Here is a 23,957-nt window from a genome sequence, read left to right as displayed (position 1 = left end):
ATATATAAACAGTACTTCCTAAATGGTGAGTGACACACATTTCCATCAACTGCTGGTAGAACGTTTCACAGTGAATAAAATGCAGTTTTCCTGTCTTTGTGTTTGATGCTGGTTTATGGGCATCAACTAGCCAAATGAACAAGAAAATTCATGCGACAAGATCACGGAGTTATGTGTAGATTATTCTGTAATTTATGCTGTGCTACCTGAAAGAAGAACTCAGACATGTGGTCTCTAAACATCAGTTTTCTTTTTTAACTTACAAGGGAGATGCACAGAGATATCACTGAGTTCAAATTCAATTATATTTTTGCCCATGGGGTTTCTTTTATATAGAATAAAATCAAGGGAAATGCTTCACCTCTCTGGATTGGCTCCACTAACAACCTCCAGGAATGCATGGAGGCACAGCACAGCAGGGGTAAAAACCTCCTAGTTAAGGCAGAAACATCTGCTTTAAAAAGATATAGGTGATACATGGACAACTAAAGCAGAGGATAGATGACGTAGCATCAGCAGGCTAACTACGGAGGGAATACATTGATATACATTGCTTGGATGCTTTTACTCAGTGAACCAAGTTCTCCTCAGGTTTTCAGTTCAATGTCTGCTAAGCTCTGTTCTGCTTGGCATCTCTGGCCCTTCACCAACTGGCAAGTTATTTATTTCTCTAAAAATGTTTACTCATCTGTTAAATGAAAATAGTAATATCTCCACTCCCCTCCTTCTTCTTCCTCCTTCTTTAAAGGCTCCATAATCTAGGGGAGGGACAGTGTTAAATGGTCCAACCCCAGAGTTTAGAGTTTGCCACAGACATTTACATCCTGAACCTGTGGAGTGGGGTCTAAGATGGGCTGGGCTACATAGGGTGGAGTAAGGTTCCTGATTTCTGAAGGCAGATCTCCCAGAATAATCTCCTGTAACAGACTAACCATGAAGAAAGATGAAAGGCAAGATGAGTGAATACAGGTCAGAGGTCCCCTTTCTACCTGCTCCCTTTCTCCCTGCTCCTTTTCTGGTTATAAATCCCTGCTTCCAAGTTGTAAAGTCATATTTTATCACAGGTCTTCCTAAGGAATCCATCCATCCCCCAGTCCCTCCATAGCCACATTCTGGCTAAAGGACTCTTTTCAGATGAAAGGATTCTAGCTTCTCAGTGATGAATGCTGCTACTTCTCATCACCCTCTGACATGTAGTAGCTATGTGACCTCTGGGTCTATTTCATCTTCTGTAAAATGAGGGAGGTTGGATTAGAGTGTCTCCTAAATATAAATACACAATTCTAGGTTAACTCATTCTCTTCCCTCTTCCTCCTTCTTTTCAATTCTCCCTCACCACATCATCTGATCAATGAAAGAATCGTCAGAAACATTTGAGTAGCCCTGCCTGGGATTGGGAATGGAGATTAGCTCTGGGATCTGGACCTAGAATAACCTCGGGAGTAGAGCCCTGATGCTATTAAATCAGTGAATCAATCAGCGTTTGTTAAAACCAGAAAGCCTGAGTTCCTAGGCCTACCATTAGGTGGTGACCTTGGAAATAAAGTGGCTTTCAATGTGATAAAATAGGCAGCTTGGCATATTGGATTTGGATTCTGGAAGACCTGAGTTATATTCCTACCTGTGACATTAATTTTGTGAACCATGCTTGATTGGAGGGAGTTTCTGCATCAATAAAATCCTTGCTTTTTGGTAACTGCTTACCTAAGTAAGAGGCATCAGAGGGAGAGACCTGAAGCTGGAAGTTGAATCAGGAAGCTTTCCCAACAGTTCACAAAGGAGGTAATAAGTATCTGAACTTGGGTGATTGTCATTGAGAATGAAGTGAAAGGGACTAGTAGCAGGAAGGGGGACTATAAGCCATTTAGTCAATTCCCTCCTTTTACATATTAGGAAACTAAGGTCTGGAGGGGAGCTGTGCCTGTCTGAGACTGAATTGAAAACTGTTTTCTATTAATGCTGCTTGTGGAAGAAGAGTTCTAGGTAACTAGATGGTTTAAATGTTTTTAACTGTAGTCAGATTAGGGAAAGAGTGAATCAATCAACAAGCATTTGTTTTATTTTGAATTTTAAGATATTTTATTTTTTCCCAATTACATGTAAAGATAAATTTTAACATTCAGCTTTTAAAATTGAGTTCCAAATTCTCTCCCTCCCTCCCCACCTCTCCCCTCTTTGAAATGGTAAGCAATTTGATATAGGTTATACATGTGTAATCATGCAAAACATTTCTATATTAGTTAGTTGTGAAAGAAGACATAGACCAAAGAAGGACAAAACATGAAAAAGTGAAAAACAGTATGCAGTTTTTTGACACTGTTGACCACCCTATCCTCCTTGATTCTCCTTTCTAGGTTTTTGGGACATTGATGAGCCACTGCTCAGATTTTTAGAAATATAACAAGGTTTATGGTTGCTGGAACCCCAAAACCACAAAACTCGAGTCCTGTCTACAAGAATTCAACCCAAGCCTTCTTTCAGCCAAAAACAAGGTTTATTAAAGATCCTCCATATTACTAGACTCTTGAGGAATCTAAGACTCTACAAGTATTGGCTAGATTATAAGAATCTGAGCATCTTAATGGAGACAAGATGGACCTTATATACAGAAAGACTGTGGGAGGGATCTAGAAGAGGCCAAGTAGTTTGGGGTGACTGGAGGAGGGGTCTAAGGAAGATCTGAATGGGAGTGTGGGAAATGAGGGGGGGAATAGGGAGGGCTAGGTGACAGAATTGGGAGCTTTGGTGTAGCCACAAAGAAATGCCAGTTGATGGGATTATAGCCTCAGGTAAACTCCAGAGATTTGGCCATGTGGGAAAGTCCAGAGTGTTTTTTCTTTTTGGGTTTTAGCTCCCATCCTCAATCTCATCAGCTCCCATGGATTTAATTATCCTCTCTATACTGATGATTCTCAAATCTACTTATCTTGCCCCAAAATCCCTAATATATTCCCCCTTCTCTCCTCTAAGACTGCCAATGCTCTAGTGTAAGCCCTTTTCACTTAATACCTAAACTATTGCAATAATAGCCTGTTGGTGGGTCTGCCTGTCTCAAGTGTCTCTACTGAGTGGCCAAAGTAATTTTCCTAAAGCACAAATCCAATCATGTTGATTCAATTTGAGGTGCTGGCAACTCTAAAATATAAGGGCACAGGGCAACTGGCTACCTGGAAAGAATTTGAGCACACAAGCCTTTCAACCCAATTAGTAGGTTTATTGTAATGCCAATAGAGTTGGCTAGAGTCCCAGTAAATCTCTGGCTTGATATGGATGGGACTGATACTTATATAAAAAAAAAAGAGGGGTGGGGAAGGGTCAGTGAACAGATCTTGATAGGATTAAGGAATGGTAAATAGCCTGGGGTGGGCCAGGTGCAACAATGAAAAGACCTAGATGGGAGTAAAGAGTATTGAGTGATGAGGTTTCAGAGGTTCAGGGACCCCTCAAGAGCTGAAGTACAGGACAGGGTCATCTGGAATGAATCCATGGACTCAAATATTCTTTAAGTCAAGTTGGCAAGTGCTTATCATAATGTTAATGTGGCAGGCAGAACTCCTTAAGTGATTCTGAAACCTAACAGGAATAATGCTAAAGCTTATATAGGAAAAGCAGTGGATTATGTAGCAAGTATGCTAATTCAGTGATAACATACAACCTTTGTCACAGGCACCATTTACTACTGGAAATGGGGGAGGGGGGGAGGCAGGAGGGTAGAAGGGTTCCAAACGGTGGAAAGGTGTGTTTTTGTTCTGTTATGTCTGTAATTAGATAGCTTTGGGAGTTGATATGTATAACTTCACCTCTGGATCTCATACGATAACTGTGGGAATCAGTACATGATAGTTTTGTTGATAGAAGATAGCCTTGTTGTTACAAGGGCAATTCTGCAGAGGTCAGCTTGTTCTTGTAACGGGGAGAGATAATAAGATAGTTTACCTCACTGGGCCTACTCCTGAATCATTGCCAGACATAGGGTCATTGTTTGGGTTTTAATGGTTCAGAGTGAGTGTAAATAGTAATTGTTTCTGTTCTGGCCAGAAACCCTGGGGACCTTCCCCTCCCAGATTGATTTTTTTTTCTTTTTTTGAGTAGGTAAAAGAGGCTTTTTTTTTTGCCTCATTTCTTTACCTAGCCTTAATCACTAAGTGGATGTTGCTTCAGACAAACTGAGACCCAGGAAAGACCTTAGCTTAAAAAGGCCTAAGTCAATACAACCATTCTGGAGAGCAATTTGGAGCTATGCCCAAAGGGTTATTAAACTGTGCCTTTGATCCAGCAATACCACTACTAGGTCTGTGTCCCAAAGAGATCATAAAAACGGGAAAAGGACCCACATGTACAAAAATATATATAGCAGCTCTTTTCGTGGTTGGAAAGAATTGACAACTGAGGGGATGCCCATCCATTGGGGACTGGCTGAGCAAGCTGAGGTATATGAATGTGATGGAATACTACTGTTCCATAAGGAATGATGATGACCAGGCCAATTTTAGAAAAGGAAAAAAAACCTGGAAAGACTTACGTGAACTGATGCTAAGTGAAGTGAGCAGAACCAGGAGAACATTATACACAGTAACAGCAACGTTGTGCAATGACCAACTTTGATAGACTTAGCTCTTCTCAGTAGCAAGGATCTAAAACAGTTCCAAAAGACTCATGATGGAAAATGCCATCCACATCCAGAAAAAGAACCATGGAGTTTGAATGCAGATGGAAGCATACTACTTTCTCTTTTTTTTCTTTCTCGGGGTTTTTCCCTTTTGTCCCGATTTTTTTTTCACAACATGATAAATGTGGTAATATGGTTAATATGATTGTACATGTATAGCCTATGTCAAATTGCATGCCATCTTGGAGAGGGAGGGGGGAAGGGAGGAAGAAAATTTAGAAATCAAAGTCATTAAAGTGAATGTTGAAAATTTAAAATTTTTTTTTAAAGGCCAAGGTATCCTACTGCATCTGGGGCGAACTTCAGTTATCCTGATCTATGTCTTGCCACTGGACCCAGATGGCTCTGGAGGAGAAAGTGAAGCTGGTGACTTTGCACAGTCTTGCTTCACTTAAGTCCAATTCACTTACAAGCCAAGACATCATCTTACTGAGGTTATTGTCCTTTTCCAGAATGAAGGACAAACAACACTTTATCCTTCCAGAGTAGTACCTAGGAGACTGGTGTGATTAATTGATCAAAGGAGTAAACTTCCTTTCTTTGTTTCTGAGAAGTGAAAACAGTGGAGGCCCACAGACAATATCTCAGGGCTAAATGTAATTAACTGAGATGCTAAGGAGAAAGCTGAGAGAGAAGAAATCACTGAGGTGTGGGTCTTGCGAGATGAAGGGGGCTAAGAAGGGGATTTTCCCATTGTGCTACTCATTCTGAAAGTGAAAATTTATACCTTCTTAGTGTTAATGGGAAAGGGGAGGAGGTCCCTTAGAAAATTACTTGGAGCCAGCACCAGTTCATTTTGAGTCATTCTTGCTCAGAGCAGAGATTCCAACTGAAGCTGTGTTCCCCACTGAGAAGCCTCCTGGAAGGACGTTAGAGATAGGTTTCCTCCTGGGGAGATGCCTTTTTCTTTGACTTCTATGAAAATGGAGAGGTAGTCTATTTGAGGGACTGAGGAGAGATTGGCTTTGACAAAGTGCCTGAGGCATGGTTATAGTTACAAATTCCTTGCCCTGCCTAATCCCCAGTTTCCTGTTTTGTAAAAACAAGGCTTTTCCTTCCTACAATATCCTAACTGCCACAGGTTTATTAAAAAAAAACAGAAATCAGAGACTGGCAGTTAGTAGGCCGTGAGGTGAGCAGGATATCACAGGAGACCAGGTCCACTCAAGGGGAGCAGTGTCTGGATTTTGATCCCCTGATAATTAAAAGTGGAGTATCTGGGCTAGCTAGAATGGGTATTCACATTGAATTCATTAGGGAGCTCCTGAGCTAGGCTCCGAAAGACATTGGAGTAATCCCATATTGGTTGTTTTCACTGGGGGGACCTACAATGCACTCAACAGGCAGCCGACAAGCCAATACGGAGCACTTAGCATACACCAATCTGTGTGCTAAGTGCCAGGGAATTAGATGAAGAACCAGTCAAAAAGACTGGGAAGGAGGAGTTAGACCCCTAGAAGGAGACCTGGGAGAAGGCAGCGTTATGAGGGAGAGTTTATTTGATGGGGGAAAAGAGGGGTCTGTTTGTAGGCAGGAGCCAGTAGGTTGGGAAAGGATAGAGATTAGAGACAGGGGCATGCCTGAATGTACAGTCTGATGGGCAAGGATGGAAGGGTTGGGATGAATGGTAACTCTCGAGAGGTTTGTCCTGACAGAGAGAAGGGTTACTCTTCCAGAGAGAGAGGTAAGAGAAAACATCTTCCTGAGGAAGGGGTGGGGAGATTGATTTGAAGGAAGAATATAGGCAAAGGACTCTTGATCCAATGACTCAATATCATCCGGCTCAGAATGAGGTAGCATACTAAACTGAGGAAACAGGAGAGGACATGTTGAAGATGGCTTGAGGGTGAAAATGTTTATGGTAGCTGCCATGGGGAATTGGATTATGAATCAAATACAGAGTTGTGAAAGGATTAGTAAATGCTTACAAATTGAAAGAAATTTAGAAGTAATGATTTTTTTCTCTTTTTACCATGATATTTTCCACATGATTTTGTTCATACATTGGAAACAGTTGACTATACTCTATCCTTAGAAAATTCATTCTCTGTTTCTCCCTTTTCACAATCTAAATCTTAAGAAAAAAGAAATATGTAGTCTTTCTCTTCACCTTACCAAGATGGCAGCTATGTTTGAGCACACCCACAGCCAAGTTGTAGAGAGAAATGAAAACATGACAGAAGTGAGAGACAAAGAAAAAGAATTAGAGAAAGAAACTTAATCAAGCAGCAACAAACAAACAAATAAATAAATATAGCACATCTTTCAGCTCCACGGTGGCCAAAGGGGCCACCATGCTGACATTGAGGTGACCCAGAGAGTGGTACAAGCAAAGCGGTTCTGATTGACTTTCCTTTCTTTGGGCTGACTTTGCTACCTGTTTGTCTGAGAAAAATTTGAGATTTGGAAGATGCTCTTGTATGTCCCAGCCTCCCACTTACTGAAGAGGGCAATTAAACTAAAGACAACAACAAGGTTGACACATGGCAAGCATGACTGCAGCAACGAATACAGTGAGAGTTGCAGTCACCACAACCACGCTATGATGTCTACAGCAATGGCAATGCTGGCAGCCATGGTGGGTATGTAGAAGAGGTTCTGGGAGAGGCAAGGGATAACAATGTTTGAAATAATTGTTGTGGTGAATGGAGAATTGAAAGGATTAAGGACATATGCAAAGATTCTCTTTGTGCAGTGAAGGCTCAGCAGGAATGTTGTAACTTATATTTGTATTGAACCCAGTGCACAGTTCCATGACTTTCTCCAGCACAGAGAAAATTGTGTGTTGAATAGCACAGGAACAGGAGCAAAAATGGTGGCTGTGGTGGGACTAACCTATGGTTTCTGGTTAAAAAGGCATGATGTAAAATAGGACAAGGGGCAAAGCATTCCCCTCTAGAGAATAAAGGAGGATTGAACTGAGCTGCCCATCAGGTGTCTTTTGTTTGTTTGTTTTGGGGGGGGTTTGGAGGCAATAGGACTTAAGTGATTTGCCCAAAGTCATACAACTAGCAAGTGTCTGAGGTCAGAGTTGAACACAGGTCCTTCTGATTCTAGGACTGATTGATGATCTATGCACTGTACCACCTGGCTGCCCCTCTGATGAGTCAGTCTTTAAAAGTCTGACCAGGCTTTTCTAGAAAGCCTTGTACCCTAGCCAAAGGATTTTCTCCTTCCTGGAAGCAGTGTCTCCCAATGTAGCTGGCCAGGACAGTCTAGAGGCCAAGAATGTCATCTTGGTCAAAAGGACTAGTACTTGCTTGGGCCTCTTCTTACTCAAAATGGATAGATTCTAGAATATAGTAATTTAAATCAGGAAACCGGGCAATTCCTGTCAAAATCATATTTACACACTGACTCTTTACCTTACAATACAAACAGTGGTTTTAAATGTATGTCACTGAGTCCTGTATCATAGAAATAGCCTGGACTTGGAGTCCTAGGATGGGGAAAAAAAAGTTTTAGAGCTTCTCTGGTCCAACAATTCTCTTTTTGCTGAAGACAAAACTGAGAGAGGCAGAGAGTTTCAATTACTTGCACAAGATCACACAGTGAAACTGATAAGCTAGATGCCAATCCAGTTGCTCTGTCTCTGAGCTGTATCTAAGTGCTCTTTCCATAGCACTACATTGCCTCTTTTGATTGGCCTTGTTCATGGGAAGGCAAGCATTCCCCAGAGCAGGGTATTCTCATCTGCCTAAAAGCTTCCCTTTTTGCTGGGGGACATGGGACTTCCTGTATCATCCTTCTCATGAATCTCTCATCAAGAGCATATTTAAAGCAGCTTACAAAAATAATGAAAGGCTTGCTTAATTCTTAAAATATTTAAGTGATTCAAAAGTAATTATCATTATATTCTGTTCCTTTTTTCCCCTTGACATTTTCCATATAATTTTGTTCAAATGTTGAGGCTTTGACTCAGCCCTGTGCACAGCATGATCCAGCCTATTTCTTCCCTTTCACAGCTAAACTTGCAGAACAAGGAATGCACACAGGTTCCCTCCAATTTCACAACCTGGGAGCTACATTTGAGCTTACCCACAAAAGGTTATGGAGAAAGGTTAAAAGAAAGATTTGAAAGTGAGAGAAAAGGAGAAAGAATTGAAGAAAAAGAATAAATCAAGCAGCCGACAAAAAGATAATGAAAACGCCATTCAGGCTCCATTTTGCTTTCAAGTGTCCCAGAGAGTGGTAGACATGAAAAGAGTTGTAATGAAGAATTGACTGTGCTTCCTTCATCACTCTAGTTTATTCAGCAACAATTTGAAGATTTGGAAGATGCCCTTATATGTCCTAACCTTTCACCTTCCTACCAGATTGATGAAAGTAAAGACAATACCAATGTCCAGGTGACAGCAAAGACAAGCATGAAAACACGTCAAGTATGGTAGCAATGATAGCCATAATAGACACCAGTGGTGTCTACAGAAATGGCAGGGTTGAAGGACATAACAGAAATGGAGAAGTGGTGCTTCGTGGAAGTCTGAGAGTGGATGAAAATGTTTGGAATAGTTGCTGTGATGAATGGGTGAATGAATCTGTTAGAGAAGGTTTAAAAAAGGGTTAATTTTTGTAATGTTGAATTGATAATTACGTATTTTATTTTGACCATGACATTTCCCATATAACTGTGTTCCATTGTTGAAACCACTTGACTACACCCTCTTCTCACATGATCCATCCTTTTTTTCTTCCCTTTCAAAATCAAATTCCAAGAACAAGGAATTTGCACTGGTTGCTTCCACCTTCAAAACATGCAACTAAATTTGAGTGCAACCAAAGGAAAGCTATAGAAAGAGGTGGAAAAATTGCTCAGTAGGTAGAATCCTAAATATTTTATAACGTCTACAGTAACTTTAAATGGAATTTCTGTTTCTATCTCTTGCTGTTGGGCTTTGTTGGTAATAATGAATTCTTCATCAGCACTCTGTTCATTTCTACTGTTCTCTGGATCATTTGAAACTGTCACAGTGGCCTCTATGGCCAACATGGGGCCTGAGGTTGAGACTTCATTATCTCCAGGTTGGTTTCTTGATTCCTTCTTTTTCTATAATTCTTCTTCCTTCTCTTCCACTTCCACAACTTTTCCACTTCTTTCTACAGTTTGTCTTTTGGGATTCTGAAACATCTCTGCCTGGTTGAGAAAGTGGAGGTAAGCAATGTGCATTGCTTTGGAAGTTGGACTTTGAAAAGGATGAAGAAGAAAATAGATTATCATTAGAGAATAGGGTCATGTGTTCTCAACCATGAACAAAATTACATGGAAAATATTATGGTGACAAGCAAAAATGTTACTTTTAAATTGCTTTCTATTTGTGTAAGCATTTATTAGTCCTTTCACAACTCTGTATTTGATTCATAATCTCACTTCCCATAGCAACTAGCCTAAACATTTCCATTCCTCCCCTCCAGCCTATCTTAGGATGCCCTCTCCCTATTTCTTCAGCTTAAGGCCATTACCTCCTTCTGAAACTGCATGACATTGAAGCCATTGGATGAAGGTCCCTCTACCTATCTTTTTCCTCTCAAGTCAATTAGATGTTTTCCCCCACCTCCCTCCCTCTCTCTCTCTCTCTCTCTCTCTCTCTCTCTCTCTCTCTCTCTCTCTCTCTCTCTCTCTGTAACCCTTCTACCTTCTACAGGCATATCCTAACCCTTCCCTCTTTTCCCCAGTAGATTGTGCTTTCTATCATCCTCACTGTCTCTAATCTTTATCCTCTCCCAACCTACAAACAGGCCCGTCACTTCCCCCATCCTTCACAAATTTTCATGGAGGCTAACTCAGGAGCACCCCCCCCCATGCATTCAGTGTGAATACCCTTTCTAGCTAGCCCAGATACCCCACACTTCATTAGCAGGGGATCCATTTAGAGACACTGCTCTTCTTGAATGGCCCTGGTCTCCTGTCATCATCCTGTTCACCCCTTGGCCTAGGAACTGCCAGGCTGTAGATTGTTGAAGTGAAAGAGAAAAAAGTACACAAATAGTGTACATGAAGAAGTCAATTAAGCCAAAAGTTGAGGCTTCCATTCAGATAAATCATGTCACTTTCAAGTGGCCCAGAGAACAATGAAAGTGAAATGAATTCTGATGAAGGATTCTTTGGGTGTCCTTTGCCATCCCAACAGGTCCCAGGACAATTTGCAGATTTGGAAGATGCTTTTATGTGTCTGAAGTTCCCATCTGGCTACTAGATATGGAGCAATAGGGAGTCAGACCTTAATGGATGGGTGGAGCCAGAGCTGTGTCCCAGCTGTAGTTCCTCTTCTCTCATTACCTTTGCGGATTGAGCTGAGGGACACCTGGTGCAACTTTCCTAGGAGAGCAGGAAACCCCAGGCAGCCAATGTGCCCTCAGATGCTAGAGCCTCCCAGTGACCAGCAGAGATGCTGCAAGGGGGGTGATGGTGAGGCAAGTTGGGACACTTACCTCTGGGGCTTTCCTCAGATTCTCTCCCTCTTTCTCTCCTGCCTTTCTTTTCCACTAGTGCCTAATTGGAGAGAAGGGAAGTCTTTACACTAGGGAAGCCAGTATCAATGCACCTGCCTGCCCTATCCCTTTCTAAGGCAGTTTTTAAGGCCATGAAAAAGTCAGGCAAATGCCAAGAATCTCCCCTCCACCCCAAACAACAAAGCCAATAAATGCCCATGTGGCAAATTTATACAGAAAAGTCCATTCCCCAAAGAAGAGATAAGAGAAGACATCCCAACCCTATTATTTTGCAAATAATATATGTGTGTGTGTGTGTGTGTGTGTATGCATGCATACATATTTGTCTCAAATGGTAGCCATCTCTAGTGCAAGAGGGGTGGGAGTGGAGAAAATGGGACAAAGACATTTACACAGAAACTTTAGCATAGATTTAAAAGGAGTAGCAAGTTGTACATAATAGATTAAGAGTTTCCAGTGCAATCTTCATGTGCAATGAAGAGTTAGATGCCCTCAGGAAGTATCTCAGGCATAGAGGTGTTTAGATGGTGTCAGGGGGGAGTGGGGAGGGTGGAGATGGTGTGGAAGGGAAGAGAGCACTGAGGTTTGAATCTGGGAGAAGGGATTGGGGAAACAAAAGGATTTTTCTTCTATGGCACTCATTCTGAGGATGGGAGTTCACACCTTCTAAATGTAAATTTTACATGGCAGGAGATCCTTGGGAGAGAGCATATAAAAGGCTGGCACAAGCCCGTGTTCACACCTGATTCCTGCTCAGAGCAGAGATTGCAATTGCAGTGAGAAACCCCCAACAAGAATATCACAGGTAAGTTTGCTCCTGGGGAAATGCCTTTTCCTTTGACTTCTATGGAAGTGGAGAGGTAGTCTGTTTGAGGGACTGAGGAGAGATAGCCTGTGTAGAGGACTTGGAGTCAATGGAGTTACTGAGTTTGACTCAGTGCTTGGGACATGGTCCCAGGTCCCTGACTAGGGTCAAATTCCTGGCCTGTGTAAATTCAGTTCCATCCTCTGTCAAAGTTAGGCATTTCCTGCCTGCAATAGCCTCACTGTCTTACAGCTGTTTAGCATCAAACTGTAGAAAGAAGTGGAAAAGTTGTGGAAGTGGAAGAGAAGGAAGAAGAATTATAGAAAAAGAAGGAATCAAGAAACCAACCTGGAGATAATGAAGTCTCAACCTCAGGCCCCATGTTGGTCATAGAGGCCACTGTGACAATTTCAAATGATCCAGAGAACAGTAGAAATGAACAGAGTGCTGATGAAGAATTCATTATTACCAACAAAGCCCAACAGCAAGAGATAGAAACAGAAATTCCATTTAAAGTTACTGTAGACGTTATAAAATATTTAGGATTCTACCTACTGAAACAAAACCAGGAACTATATGAACACAATTACAAAACACTTTTCACACAAATAAAATCAGATCTAAATAACTGAAAAAATATCAGTTCCTTGTGGGTAGGCCAAGCTAATGTAATAAAAATGACAATTCTACCTAAACTAATTTAGTTATTCAGTGCCATACCAATCAAACTACAAAAAAAATTATTTTGTAGAGCTAAAGAAAATAACAAGATTCATTTGGAATAACAAAAGGTCCAGAATATCAAGGGAACTAATGAAAAGAAATGCAGGGGAAGGTGGCCTAGCTGTTCCAGAACTTAAATTGTATTATAAGGCAGCAGTCATCAAAACTGCTAGGTACTGGCTAAGAAATAGAGTGGTGGATCAGTGGAATAGGTTAAGTATGCAAGACACAGTAGCCAATGACCATCATAATCTATTATTTGACAAACCCAAAGACCCCAGCTTCTGGGACAAGAACTCACTCTTTGACAAAAATTGCTGGAAAAACTGGAAAAGAGCTTGGCAGAAACTAGGCATAGATCAAAATCTCACACCATATACCAAAATAAAGTTAAAATGGGTTCATGATTTAGATATAAAGGCCGATACTGTAAGCAAACTGGGAGAGAAAGAAATAGTATACCTACAGATTTATGGAAAACAGAAGAATTCATGATCAAACAGGAGAGAGAGAACATTACAAAATGCAAAATGGATAACTTTGATTACATTAAATTGAAAAGTTTTTGCACAAACAAAGCCAATGCAACCAAGATTAGGAGGGAAGCAAAAAACTGAAAGACTTTTTACAACCAGTCTCTCTGATTCTGATTCTCTAAAATGTATAGAGAATTAAGTCAAATTTATAAGACTACAAGTCATTCCCCAATTGATAAATGGTCAAAGGATATGAACAGAGAGTTCTCAGATGAAGAAATTAAAGCCATCTATAGTCATATGAAAAAATGCTCTAAATCACTATTGATTAGAGAAATGCAAATCAAAACAACTCTGAGGTACCATATCACACCTATCAGATTGGCCAACATGACAAAACAGGAAAATGATAAATGTTGAAGATGTGGGAAAATTGGAACACTAATGCATTATTGGTGGAGTTGTGAAATGATACAATCATTTTGGAGAACAATTTGGAACTATGCCCAATGGGTTATAAAAATGTACATACACTTTGACCCAGCAATAGCACTTCTAGGGCTATATCCCAGAGAGATCATACAAATGGGAAAAGGACCTACATCTACAAAAATATTTATAGCAGCTCTTTTTGTGGTGGCAAAGAATTGGAAATTGAGAGGATGCCCATGAATTGGGTAATGGCTGAGCAAGTTGTGGTATATGAATGTAATGGAATACTATTGTGCTGTAAGAAATGATGAACAGGTTGACTTCAGAAAAACCTGGAAAGACTTGTATGATCTGATGCTGAGTGAAGTGAGCAGAACCAGGAGAACATTGTACGCGGTTACAGACATGTTGTGCAATGACTTATATTGATAGACTTAACCCTTCTTGGCAATATAAGGATCTAAGACATCTCCAAAGGCCTCATGATGGAAAATGCTATCCACATATGAATAGAGAACTATGGAGTTTGAATGCAGATCAAAGCATACTATTTGCTATTTTTTTTCTTCTGTTGTGTTTTGTTTCCTCTTTCTGGTGTTTCCTCCTATTAGTTTTAATTCTTACTTATAACATCACTAATGTGAAAATATGTTTAATAGGAATGTATATGTATAGCCTATATCACATTGAAAGACATCTTGGGGAGGGAGGTGTGAAGGAAAGGGGAGAAAAAATTAAAATTCAAAAGCTTATGGAAGTTATTGTTGATAATTCAAAATAAATTAATTTTAAAAAATAATTCATCATGCTTCCTTTGCCACTCTCGTTGACATTTTGAAGACTTGAAAGCTGCCCTCATGTGTCCTGACCTCCCACCTGCCTACCAGATTAATGACAATAAAGACAAGAGCAGTGATGACAATGGTGTTGACAATTCTGATTACAGTAATGATAAGTATGGGCTCTGATTCTCATAATCTAGCCACTACTCAGATTTTTACAATCTAGCCAATAGCCCACAGATGCTCAGATTCCTTAAGAGTCTGGCTAAAATGTCAGATCTTTAATAAACCTTGTTTTTGGCTGAAAGAAAGTTTGGGTTGACTTCTTTTGCGCAGGACCTGCATGTCATGATTTTGGGTTTCCAGCCCCCCCTCACCTCTAGACCTCACCATATGGTTCCCTGAACCAGGAAAAACTGCCTAATACCAAGCAATGATGCGTATGACATCAGAAGTGATCACAGTGACTATCACAGCCATGAAGATCATGCCAATGATGTCTACAGCAATGGCTGTGGTGAATATGTCAGGAAGTGCTGGGAGAGGCTTGAGAAAGGCACAAAATGTTGAGAACAGAGTAAGTCTGTTAGGGAGGGTAAAAAAGGACTGGTTAATTTGGAAGTAATTCAGAAGTATTAATATTGAGATTTTCTTCATTTGTAAATATGGTTTTCCTCACACAATTTTGTGCCTGTGTTGAGACCACTTAAGTATACCCTCTCCTCAATGACCCATACTCCATTCTGTCTCTTTCACAGTCAAATTCCAAGAACAAGGAACTCAGTCAAAAGGCCCACCCAAGGACCTAGAAAGCCACATGTTTCTCCACCTCTAGTTTAGAAGATTCCATGAGATTAATTGATCAAAATTCATTGTTTCTGAGAGTGAATAGTTGGATTTCCCTCAAAAAGTATCTCAGGGCAAAGGTAACTAGGTAAGGTAATTAACAAAGGTAACTAGATGAGGTGCTCAAGAGGTAACAGGGTGGGTGGGGAGGGGGGAAAGAAGGGAAGTTCAGAGGTGTAAATTCTGGGAGGTACTGGAGAGACAAAAGCATTTTTCTCCTGTAGCACTCATTCTGACAATGGGGGTTCACACCTTCTAAATGTGAAGTTGGCATGGCAAGAGATCCCTGGGAGAAAGCATATAAAAGGCCAGCACCAGTCCATTTTCAGCATTCCTGCTCAGAGCAGAGATTGCAGTTGGAGTTCTGTTCCCCCCACCCCAGAAGCCTCCAGTAAGGACATCAAAGGTAAGTTTCCTCCTGGGGAGATGCCTTTTTCTTTGACTTCTATGAAAATGGAGAGGTAGTTTGTTTGAGGGACTGAGGAGAAACAGGGGGACTTAGGGGACTTGGAGTCAATGGAGTTACTGGGTTTGACTCAGTATTTGGGACATGGTTCTAGGTCCCTGACTAGGGTCAAATTCCTTGCCTGCCTAAACTTCAGTTCCATCCTCTGTCAAAATAGGGCATTTCCTGCCTGCAATAGCCTCACTCTCTCACAGCAATTTAGTATCAGCAACCTAGAGCCTGGCAGTGAGTAGGCCAGGACTTGAGGGGGATGGTGACAGGAGACCACGGCCATTTGAGGGGAGCAGTGTCTCTAAATGGATCCCCTCCTAATGAGGTGGGGAGTGTCTGGACTAGCTCAGAAAGGGTAATCCCATGGAATCCCTAGGGGAGTTCCAGAGCTGGCCTCCATGAGAATTTGTGAAGGATGGGGAAAGTGATGGGCCTGTTTGTAGAAAGAGGGTTAGCTGGAAAGACTTTATGGACTGATGCTGAGTAAAGAGCAGAAGCAGGCTGTTACATAGTAACAGCCACATTTGATAGATTTAGCTGTTCTCAGCAATGTAAGGATCTCAGACATCTCCAAAGGTCTCATGATGGAAAATTCTATCCATACCCAGAGAAAGAACTATGGAGTTTGAATGCAGATCAAAGCATACTATTTGCTCCTTTTTTCTGTTTTTTGGAATGCATATGTAAAGCCTATATCAGATTTCTCCCCTTATTGGGAAGGGAGGGGAAGAAAACTTTTAAACTCAAAAGCTTGTGGAAGTGATTGTTGATAAAAATAAAAATAAATTAATAAAAATTTTAAAACATTCAACAAAAAAAAGGTTAGGAGGCAGTAGGTTGGGAGAGAATAAAGATTAGAGACTGTGGGGATTATAGAATGCACAATCTGTTGGGGAAAAGAGGGAAGGGTTGGGCTTTGTCTTAGCAGGGAGAAGCATTACTTTTCAGGAGAAAGAGAGGTGAGGAAGACATCTAATTGATTTGAGAGGAAGAAGATAGGTAGAGGGACTTCCATGCAATGACATCAATGTCACCTAGTTCACAATGAGGCAATGGCCTGGAGCTGAGGAAATAGGGAGAGGACATGCTAAGAAAGGCTGAAGGGAAGGGGTGGAAATGTTTAGGATAGCTGCTATGGAGAGTGAGATGGGGAATCAAATACAAAATTCTGAAAGGACTGGTAAATGCATCCAAAATTTAAAGCCTCTAATGATTTAAAACCTCTAATGATAATCTCTTTTCTTCATCTTTTTCAAAGTTCAACTTCTAGAAAAAGGCAGCACACAGTGCTTACCTCCACTTTCTAAGCAGAAATATTTCAGAATTACAAAAGACAAACTGTAGAAAGAAGTGAAATTGTGGCAATGGGAGAGCAGGAAGAAGAATTACAGAAAGAGAAGGGATCAAGAAGTCAACCTGAAGATAATGAAGTCTCATCCTCAGGCTCCATAGGGGACACCATGAGAATTTCAAGTGACCCAGAGAATAGTGGAAGTGAACACAGTTCTGATGATGAATTCATTTTGGTTCTTTTGCCACCCAACTTTGTCCCAGGACATTTTGAATACTTGGAAGATGCCCTTATGTGTCCTGACCTCCCTCCTGCCTACCAGACTGATGACAGTAAAGACAAGAGCAGTGATGACAGTGATGGTGACAATTCTGATGACAGCACTGAGAATCATGACAGTAGCAGTGATCACAGTGACAATCACAGCCATGATGGTCATGCCAATGATGTCTACAGCAATGGCTGTGGTGAGTATGTGAGGGGGTGCTGGGAGAAGCTTGAGGAGGTCTCAGAATGTTGGGAATAGAGTAAATCTGTTAGGGAGGGTAAAAAGGATTGGTGAATTTGGAAATAATTCAGAAGTATTGATATTGACATTGTCTTCATTTGTGAATATGGTTTTCCTCACACAATTTTGTTTCTGTGTTGAGACCACTTGAGTGTACCCATTCCTCAATGACCCATTCCCCCTTTCTTCTCTTTCAGTCAAACTCCACCAACAAGGAATGCATACTGTTGGCTCCCACCTTCACAACATGCAAACTGAGTTAGAACAGAGCTGCACAAATGCTGTAGAGAGAAGTGGAAGAGCTGTAGAACCGGAAGAGGAAGAGGAAGAAGTGCACAAAGAGAATGAAGCAAGTCAGCAGACAGAGCAGGAAGCCCCACCTTCAGGCTCCACTTTGGATGATGGTGGCACCATGTCTGCTTCTAGTGACCTAGAGAGCTGTGAAAGTGAAGGGAGTCCTGATGAAGAATTATTGGTGCCTTCTTTGCCCCCCTCATTTATCCCAGGACAACTGGGAGATTTTGAAGATGACCTTTTGTATCCCAGGCTCCCACCTGTCTCTCAGATACCAAGCAATAGTGAGTCAGAACTTGCCAGATGGGAGAAGACAGAGCAGCAACCCAGCTTCAGTTCCTCTTGTGATCTTTGCCTTTGTAGGTTGATCTGAGGGAGATTTGGTGCCATTTCCCAATGCCAGCAGGAAACCCAAGGCAGCTAATGTGTATTCAGACTCTAGAGCCTGCTAGTGACCAGAAGAAATGCTACAAGGGGGTTGATGGTGAAACCACCACTTACCTCTGGGGCTTTCCTCAGATTCTCTCCTGTTTTTCTTTTTCTCAAGTGGCTAGCAGGATATAAGGGAAGTCTATACACTATGAAAGTCAGTTGATCTGCACCTTCCTGCTTTCTTCCTTCTTGAGGCAGCTTTTAAGACCACTAAAAATTTAAGTTAAGAATAACCTCAAAATAATAACAATGAATGAGGCAGAATGACACACAAAAACCCATCCCCAATGAAGGGATCAGGGAAGACTCCCTAACCCACCACTTTGAAGACATGGGAGGTTTTTGGTTTGGTGTGGATTTTTTTTTTATGTGTTGATCATTTGTACTGACTTTTCTCTTCCCTTTTTACCCTCTGAAGAAAAATCATTTGTTATCTGAGATGGCTGTCTGGAAGAGGATGGGGGAGGAATGTGGGTTAAGATTCTGGTGATAGAGAGAAAAAAAAACATTTCAATAAAATTTATTTTTTAAAATCACAGCTATCTTTGTAAGTAGTTACTGTTTATGTATTTTCTCTGTTTTTTCTGACAGTATCTAAATAGGTATGACCATTGCAATCTGTGTCAGTTCTACTTACTAGAATGAGAGTGGGATTGGGAATCAAGGGAAGTCCTTGAAGTCTGAAGTCCTGAAGAGGGGTTTGAGAGTTCTTAGGTTTTCTTACACCAGTTTGAATGTGCCAGGGCTGCTGGTGCAGCAACAAGCTCTCCTGGGACTGAAGCACCTCACAGGGTGGAAGAGGATACTCTTCAGGGGCTCAGACGCTTCATAGCTCATGACCACCCAGGGTTAGTCTGTTAATGGCTGTCTGACTCGGTTTCCTCAATTCTAAAATGGGATAATAGGAGCACTTCCCTCAGAAAGTTGTTTTGAGGGTCAAATGAGATAATACTGAAGAGGGCTTGGCCAGGCACTGGCACCTATCAAGTAGATGCTTAGTAATTCCTACCTCACTTTCCTCCTTCCTCCCTTTTCTTCCTTCTTTCTCTCCTCTCTTCCCTCCATACTTTCCTTCCTTTCTTCTCTCTGCTCTAGAGACACCAGTTGATAAGAATCTAGCTTAATTTCATTATCAAACTGTTGGCAGTAGCCATCTGGAGAGAAGAATGTTTAAAAGCAAGCCCATCATCCCTTGAGTATTGAATGACTTTAAGGAAAGCCAAGCCTCCACTAAGAGAGAGAAGGATTTCTGTCCCCAGTAAACTGACACACTTTATCAATAGCCCCACTTGCTGCTTATGGATCATTGTCTTTTCTTCTTCCACTTGGACTTTCCATATATTATTCATGATGTTAACCCAAGTAGCAAACAGAAATTCCTGAAGACTGTCTTGCAAGTTGACATCAATCCTTCAACAATTCCTTCTGGGCTTTGATCATTCAACCCAACTGCCAATATTTAGATATTGACTTAGCCTCCTCTTTGGCTTGTCCAGGAAAAAAAAAAGGAGGTGAAACATTGTCAATTGCTTTATAAAAAAGCTAGGTAAACAAATTTTAGTGGATTCCCTTGATCTTACACTCTAGTGACCCTCTCAAGACAGAATATGAGATCACCACTGGTGTTATTTTTTTTATGCTAGACAATGCAGTTAAGTGACTTGCTCAGGGTCACACAGCTAGTAAGAGTCAAGTGTCTGAGGCTGGATTTGAACTCGGGTCCTCCTGACTCCACAGCCAGTACTCTATCCACTCTGCCACCTAGCTGGCCCCAGTGGTGTTTGTTGGTGATCATACTCAGCCTGTAGAATTTGACAAGCATCAAAGTCAAGGTCACTAGTTTATTACTTCAGTTTCCTGATATCACTGAACAAAATCAAGCCTTTTTTTCTCCTTCAACAGTCAGAGAGCACCTCTCCTTTTCTCTGTCATCTTTCCCTCTGGAAAAAAAAATACTTCTTTTGTTTTGACATCATCTTCCTTCCAAATCAATTTCTTCTCTCCACACCATTACATATACAATGTGTGATGTCAAAAACAACATAGAAGAAATTAACTGTCAGATCTATTGATGGGGGAAGAGATCATGATCATAGAAGAAATAGAGTGCTTCACTGGAGGCAAAATAAATGAGTATGATTACATAAAATGAACGACTTTCTGCAAAAACAAAACAAAGGCAGCTAACATTAGAAGAAAAAAACAAGACAATTAGGGAGAATGTCTTGGCCTCAAGTTTGTCTGATGAAAGTCTTTTTAGATATCTAAAGAGCTGAGTCAAAATTGGGAGGTAAAAAATAAACATTCTCCAACTGAAAAGTGGTTAGAGAATAGGAAGAGCCCATTCTCAGAGGAGGAAATCAAAGGTACTAATAGCCATATGAAAAAATGCTCTGAATAACCAATGAGTAGAGAAATGCCCATTTCAAGTGCCCTGAGGTACTACCTAGCACCCCTCAGGTAGGGAAGAGAACCAATAAGGAAAGTGAGAAGTGTTGAAGGGCTTCAGGGACAACAGGCTCTCTAGTGGGCTGTTGGTAGAGTTGTGAACTAGTCCAAGCTTTCTGGAAAGCAGTTGGGAACTATGCCCCCAAATTTATTAGACAGCACGTTCTTTGACCCAGCAAGGTATACTGCTGTCAAGTCACACAACACAATGATATTACACATTGTAACATACCAAGGAATCTTTTAATCACTTAATACTGCCACTGTCTTAAAGTTACTTATCTTTTCCCAAGCACGGGGAATGAACTCACATTCCTTTGGGTCAGACATGGGCAAAGTGCATCCTTTCCCCTCAGATCTTAGATTTTAAAGAGACTAAAGTTCCATTTTGAATCCAAATATGTTTGCTACTTTCAAATGCTTTGGAGGTTCATTTAATTGTTTAAATATTCCAGGGCTTTACAAGTGAAATAATTTGTATTTCCTGTTCAGGGCATGCCATGCACTCTACCAAATAGTTTTTCCCTCTCTCCCAGATTGCTAGATCACATGTTCCAGCTATATCATTAAGATCAAATGGACCACCACTTAATTCTCCACCTGGGAAACACCTCACTTTCCATTGACTCAGGAACACTTGTCCTGGGTTCATGAAAACATGGACAGGGTTGTTTGGATACCACCTTTCTTTGGACTCCCTGAGATCCCAAGGCTCTGAATTTTCCTCCAGAGTCTGTCCCAGCCAGTTCCTAAAAAATGGTAGTTTGATTCCTCTCCACTCGGCAACATAGATGGACTAGGTGATGAGACAAACTGAATCCCATGTCTTCCATTTGCCCTGGACATCAAAGGGCTGGAGCAAATAAAAGCTCTTCATTATCTGCTTGTCTTTCCTGAGCTTTGCTATCAACTCTTTTTGTTTTGTTTTCTCTTTCTGAGAAGTGACTTCACCACTGTATCTGTTTTAAGGAGTGGGGAGCTAAATTACCAGTCAAAGGGCACACCTAATCAAAAACTCTTCGGGTAGAATGCTGCTCTTGGGGCATCAGGAACACCTGAGTTTCAATCCTACCTCAGAAATTTAGTATGTGGGAGAACCTGGGCAAGTTACTTGAGCTACTGAGCACCCTTCAGCCTCTTTTCTCATCCATAAAATGGGTTTAATAGTACCTACTTGAAAAGGTAGTCATCAAATGCAAGGGAAATCATAAGTTTAAAGGGACCTTAGCATAGTTCAAAATGCTATATAAATATCAGCTATTAGCATAGCCATGTCTGTGTCTAGGAGAAGCCTGAGGCACATGGGCTGGGTATTCAGCTTTGAAATGAGCATGGCCCTTGTGAGCTATTGCTTGTATATTTTTCACTGAGATGGGCATGGCCCTTATCAGAAGGCACACCCTCAGCCCCAGTCACATTCATTCTGCCTGTTGTCCTAGCAGTCTACACTTCCAGGGGATTCACTCCCTTAAACTGAATCCTGTAGCCTCCCCCAGAATCTCAGCTAGCTCCATTTCCACCCCTCTCAAGGACTATTCCTGAGACTAGGGAAGCCCCTTTCTGTTTGTCCCTCCAGTACATTGTTTCCTGGTGGCATGGCTGCACCACATGGACCACAAGACACATGGGCTTCAAGGACTAGGTTGACTGATGATGATTTGACTCCCTCCATCTAGAAGCTGGTAATTGTCTAGTCCCAAGATCGGAACAGGTGAAGCTTGAGCCTGGGCTGCATTCCCTAGATGTATTGGAATGCAACTGTCAGATGGCAAGAATCTGTGTAAACACTTGGTGTGAAAGCTCTCTTCACTGAAAGAAACCAGGAGACCTCCATTCTCTAAGCACTTGACCCTTGGTAAGTGTTTAGGAGACTCGAGTTGCCACTCCCCCTTGACCGCCACATTTGCCAACAGGACCCAGCTTTGGTTTCCCCAATGAAGAAAAGGCCAGGGAGCACCAAAGAGCCCTAGGGCCATCACCTACTATGGAGCCTGAGCTAACTAAAGTTGGAAGGAGGCTATGGTGTCCAGCAGTAACTGGTTGTCTGGGATGACCATTGTGCTGGTGATGGCCTACAAAAGCTTAGTATTTGTGCTGCTGTTCATTTTTGTAAAGAGTTTTGCTATGAAGTTTCCAAGAGGCCCTCACATCCCTTTGGGGCACAACACTCCAGAGGATCTGAAGGAAGAGATTGATATCTGGCTGTCCAAAGTCCAGGTTGTAAAGTATGAACCCCAGCTTATTGAAGAGGATGATGCTAGACTTTTGCAGCTGGAGACACCAGGAAATCAACATTGATACAACTACCTGTACAGGATGAAAACACTGGGTGCCATTCATGCCTCTGAGATCCCATTCCATTCAGAAGGCTGGCATCCTCATTTCCTGATGCGCAAGAACTTCCACTCTTATCTGCTGGAGTTTGGAAACACAAGTACCCCCTTCAAGGGTGTCCTCAAAGCTCTCATTGGTACCCTGCTAAATGGCTATGAGACAGCTTGAAGTGGAACTGGAGTCTTTGGCCAGATTGAATATCTCCACTGCCAGGAAGCACCAAGTAAACTGGCTGCCCCTGTCAAAGCCCATGGTGGGAGCTCCCAGCATCAGCTAGGGATCTAACCCCTTCTTCTGAAGTTTCCTCCCCAGCAATGAGCCAGGTCACCTACCTGCCCTCCAGCCAGAAGAGTAAAAGAGCCAAGCATTTCCTAGAGCTGCAGAGTTTTAAGGATAACTACAAACACACTAGCGAGCACCCTCTGACTGAATTTGGGGATAGCCATGGTCAACATGGCTCCAATAGGAGAATCTAGTCTGTACCCAGGGATGTCTCCAGGGCAGGAGACACAGCAGCAGTAGACAGCATCGATAGCATTATGCCCAGAATTCTTGAAATGTGTGTCTGGAGATCCTTTCTTAGCTTTTATCCCTCTGGTCTGTTGAACTAAAGTTCCATGAGGCCCTCCTTCCCTCTCCAGTAGCTTTTTTATGGAGTTGAATCCACATATTTTAAATCTGTCCATGTCATTTCCTCCTTACCCCAACTTGTTTTCAATCATGGTTACTTTTTGCCATCTCCCAAAGTTAATTTTATCCTAAATAGATGAGTGGGAGTGGTGAAGAAGGGCATTTATGATATTAGAAATGGAAACCACAGAGCCCCTATCTTACCCACTTGGATGAGGACTCTAGCCCACAGACATGTCATTGAAAGTTGTGGAGCGAGAAAGGCAGATGGGAACTAGGGTGTTGTACTTCAACCAAGCTCTGTTGAGATTTGTGTTGTGTTCAGTGCACTGGCTTGCCCTTCTCTTCACATACTGTATAGATCAAGATGTGACTGAGGG

The 23,957-nt window shown here is 41.6% G+C and overlaps 1 protein-coding gene and 1 pseudogene across 4 annotated transcripts; both read left to right on the top strand.

Moving 5' to 3' along the window:
* Positions 1-773: 773 nt before the first annotated feature.
* On the top strand, positions 774-18,703 carry LOC110219759 (uncharacterized). Of its 4 annotated transcripts, none has more exons than XM_078145964.1 (7): positions 774-969; positions 4,940-5,103; positions 11,810-11,924; positions 15,096-15,271; positions 15,408-15,589; positions 16,899-17,398; positions 17,637-18,703. In XM_078145964.1, the coding sequence occupies exons 6-7, from the start codon at positions 17,005-17,007 to the stop codon at positions 18,104-18,106; spliced, it is 864 nt and encodes a 287-aa protein (XP_078002090.1). In that variant the 5' UTR covers positions 774-969; positions 4,940-5,103; positions 11,810-11,924; positions 15,096-15,271; positions 15,408-15,589; positions 16,899-17,004; the 3' UTR covers positions 18,107-18,703. The 4 variants fall into 4 exon arrangements, with proteins under 4 accessions (XP_078002090.1, XP_078002089.1, XP_078002088.1 ...); XM_078145963.1 differs by lacking the exon at positions 15,096-15,271 and adding an exon at positions 1,894-2,492; XM_078145962.1 differs by lacking the exons at positions 4,940-5,103; positions 15,096-15,271 and adding an exon at positions 8,635-9,018.
* Positions 18,704-22,632: 3,929 nt separating this feature from the next.
* LOC110219884 (protein C1orf43 homolog pseudogene) lies at positions 22,633-23,423 on the top strand (annotated as a pseudogene).
* The last annotated feature ends 534 nt before the right edge of the window (positions 23,424-23,957 follow it).

Source organism: Phascolarctos cinereus, unplaced genomic scaffold (genome assembly GCF_003287225.1).
Source record: "Phascolarctos cinereus isolate Bilbo 61053 unplaced genomic scaffold, phaCin_HiC Scaffold_726;HRSCAF=1367, whole genome shotgun sequence".
Classification (NCBI taxonomy): Eukaryota; Metazoa; Chordata; class Mammalia; order Diprotodontia; family Phascolarctidae; genus Phascolarctos; species Phascolarctos cinereus.
This window is presented reverse-complemented; position numbering and strand designations above follow the sequence as displayed.

What these genes read in the sequence shown, in the direction of transcription:
- LOC110219759 (XM_078145962.1), top strand. Translation starts at nt 17,005, where the DNA reads ATGGGAGAGCAGGAAGAAGAATTACAGAAAGAGAAGGGATCAAGAAGT. An exon ending in TGTCTACAGCAATGGCTGTG is followed by an intron (nt 17,399 to 17,636) that starts GTGAGTATGTGA and finishes CTTCTCTTTCAG; the next exon opens with TCAAACTCCACCAACAAGGA.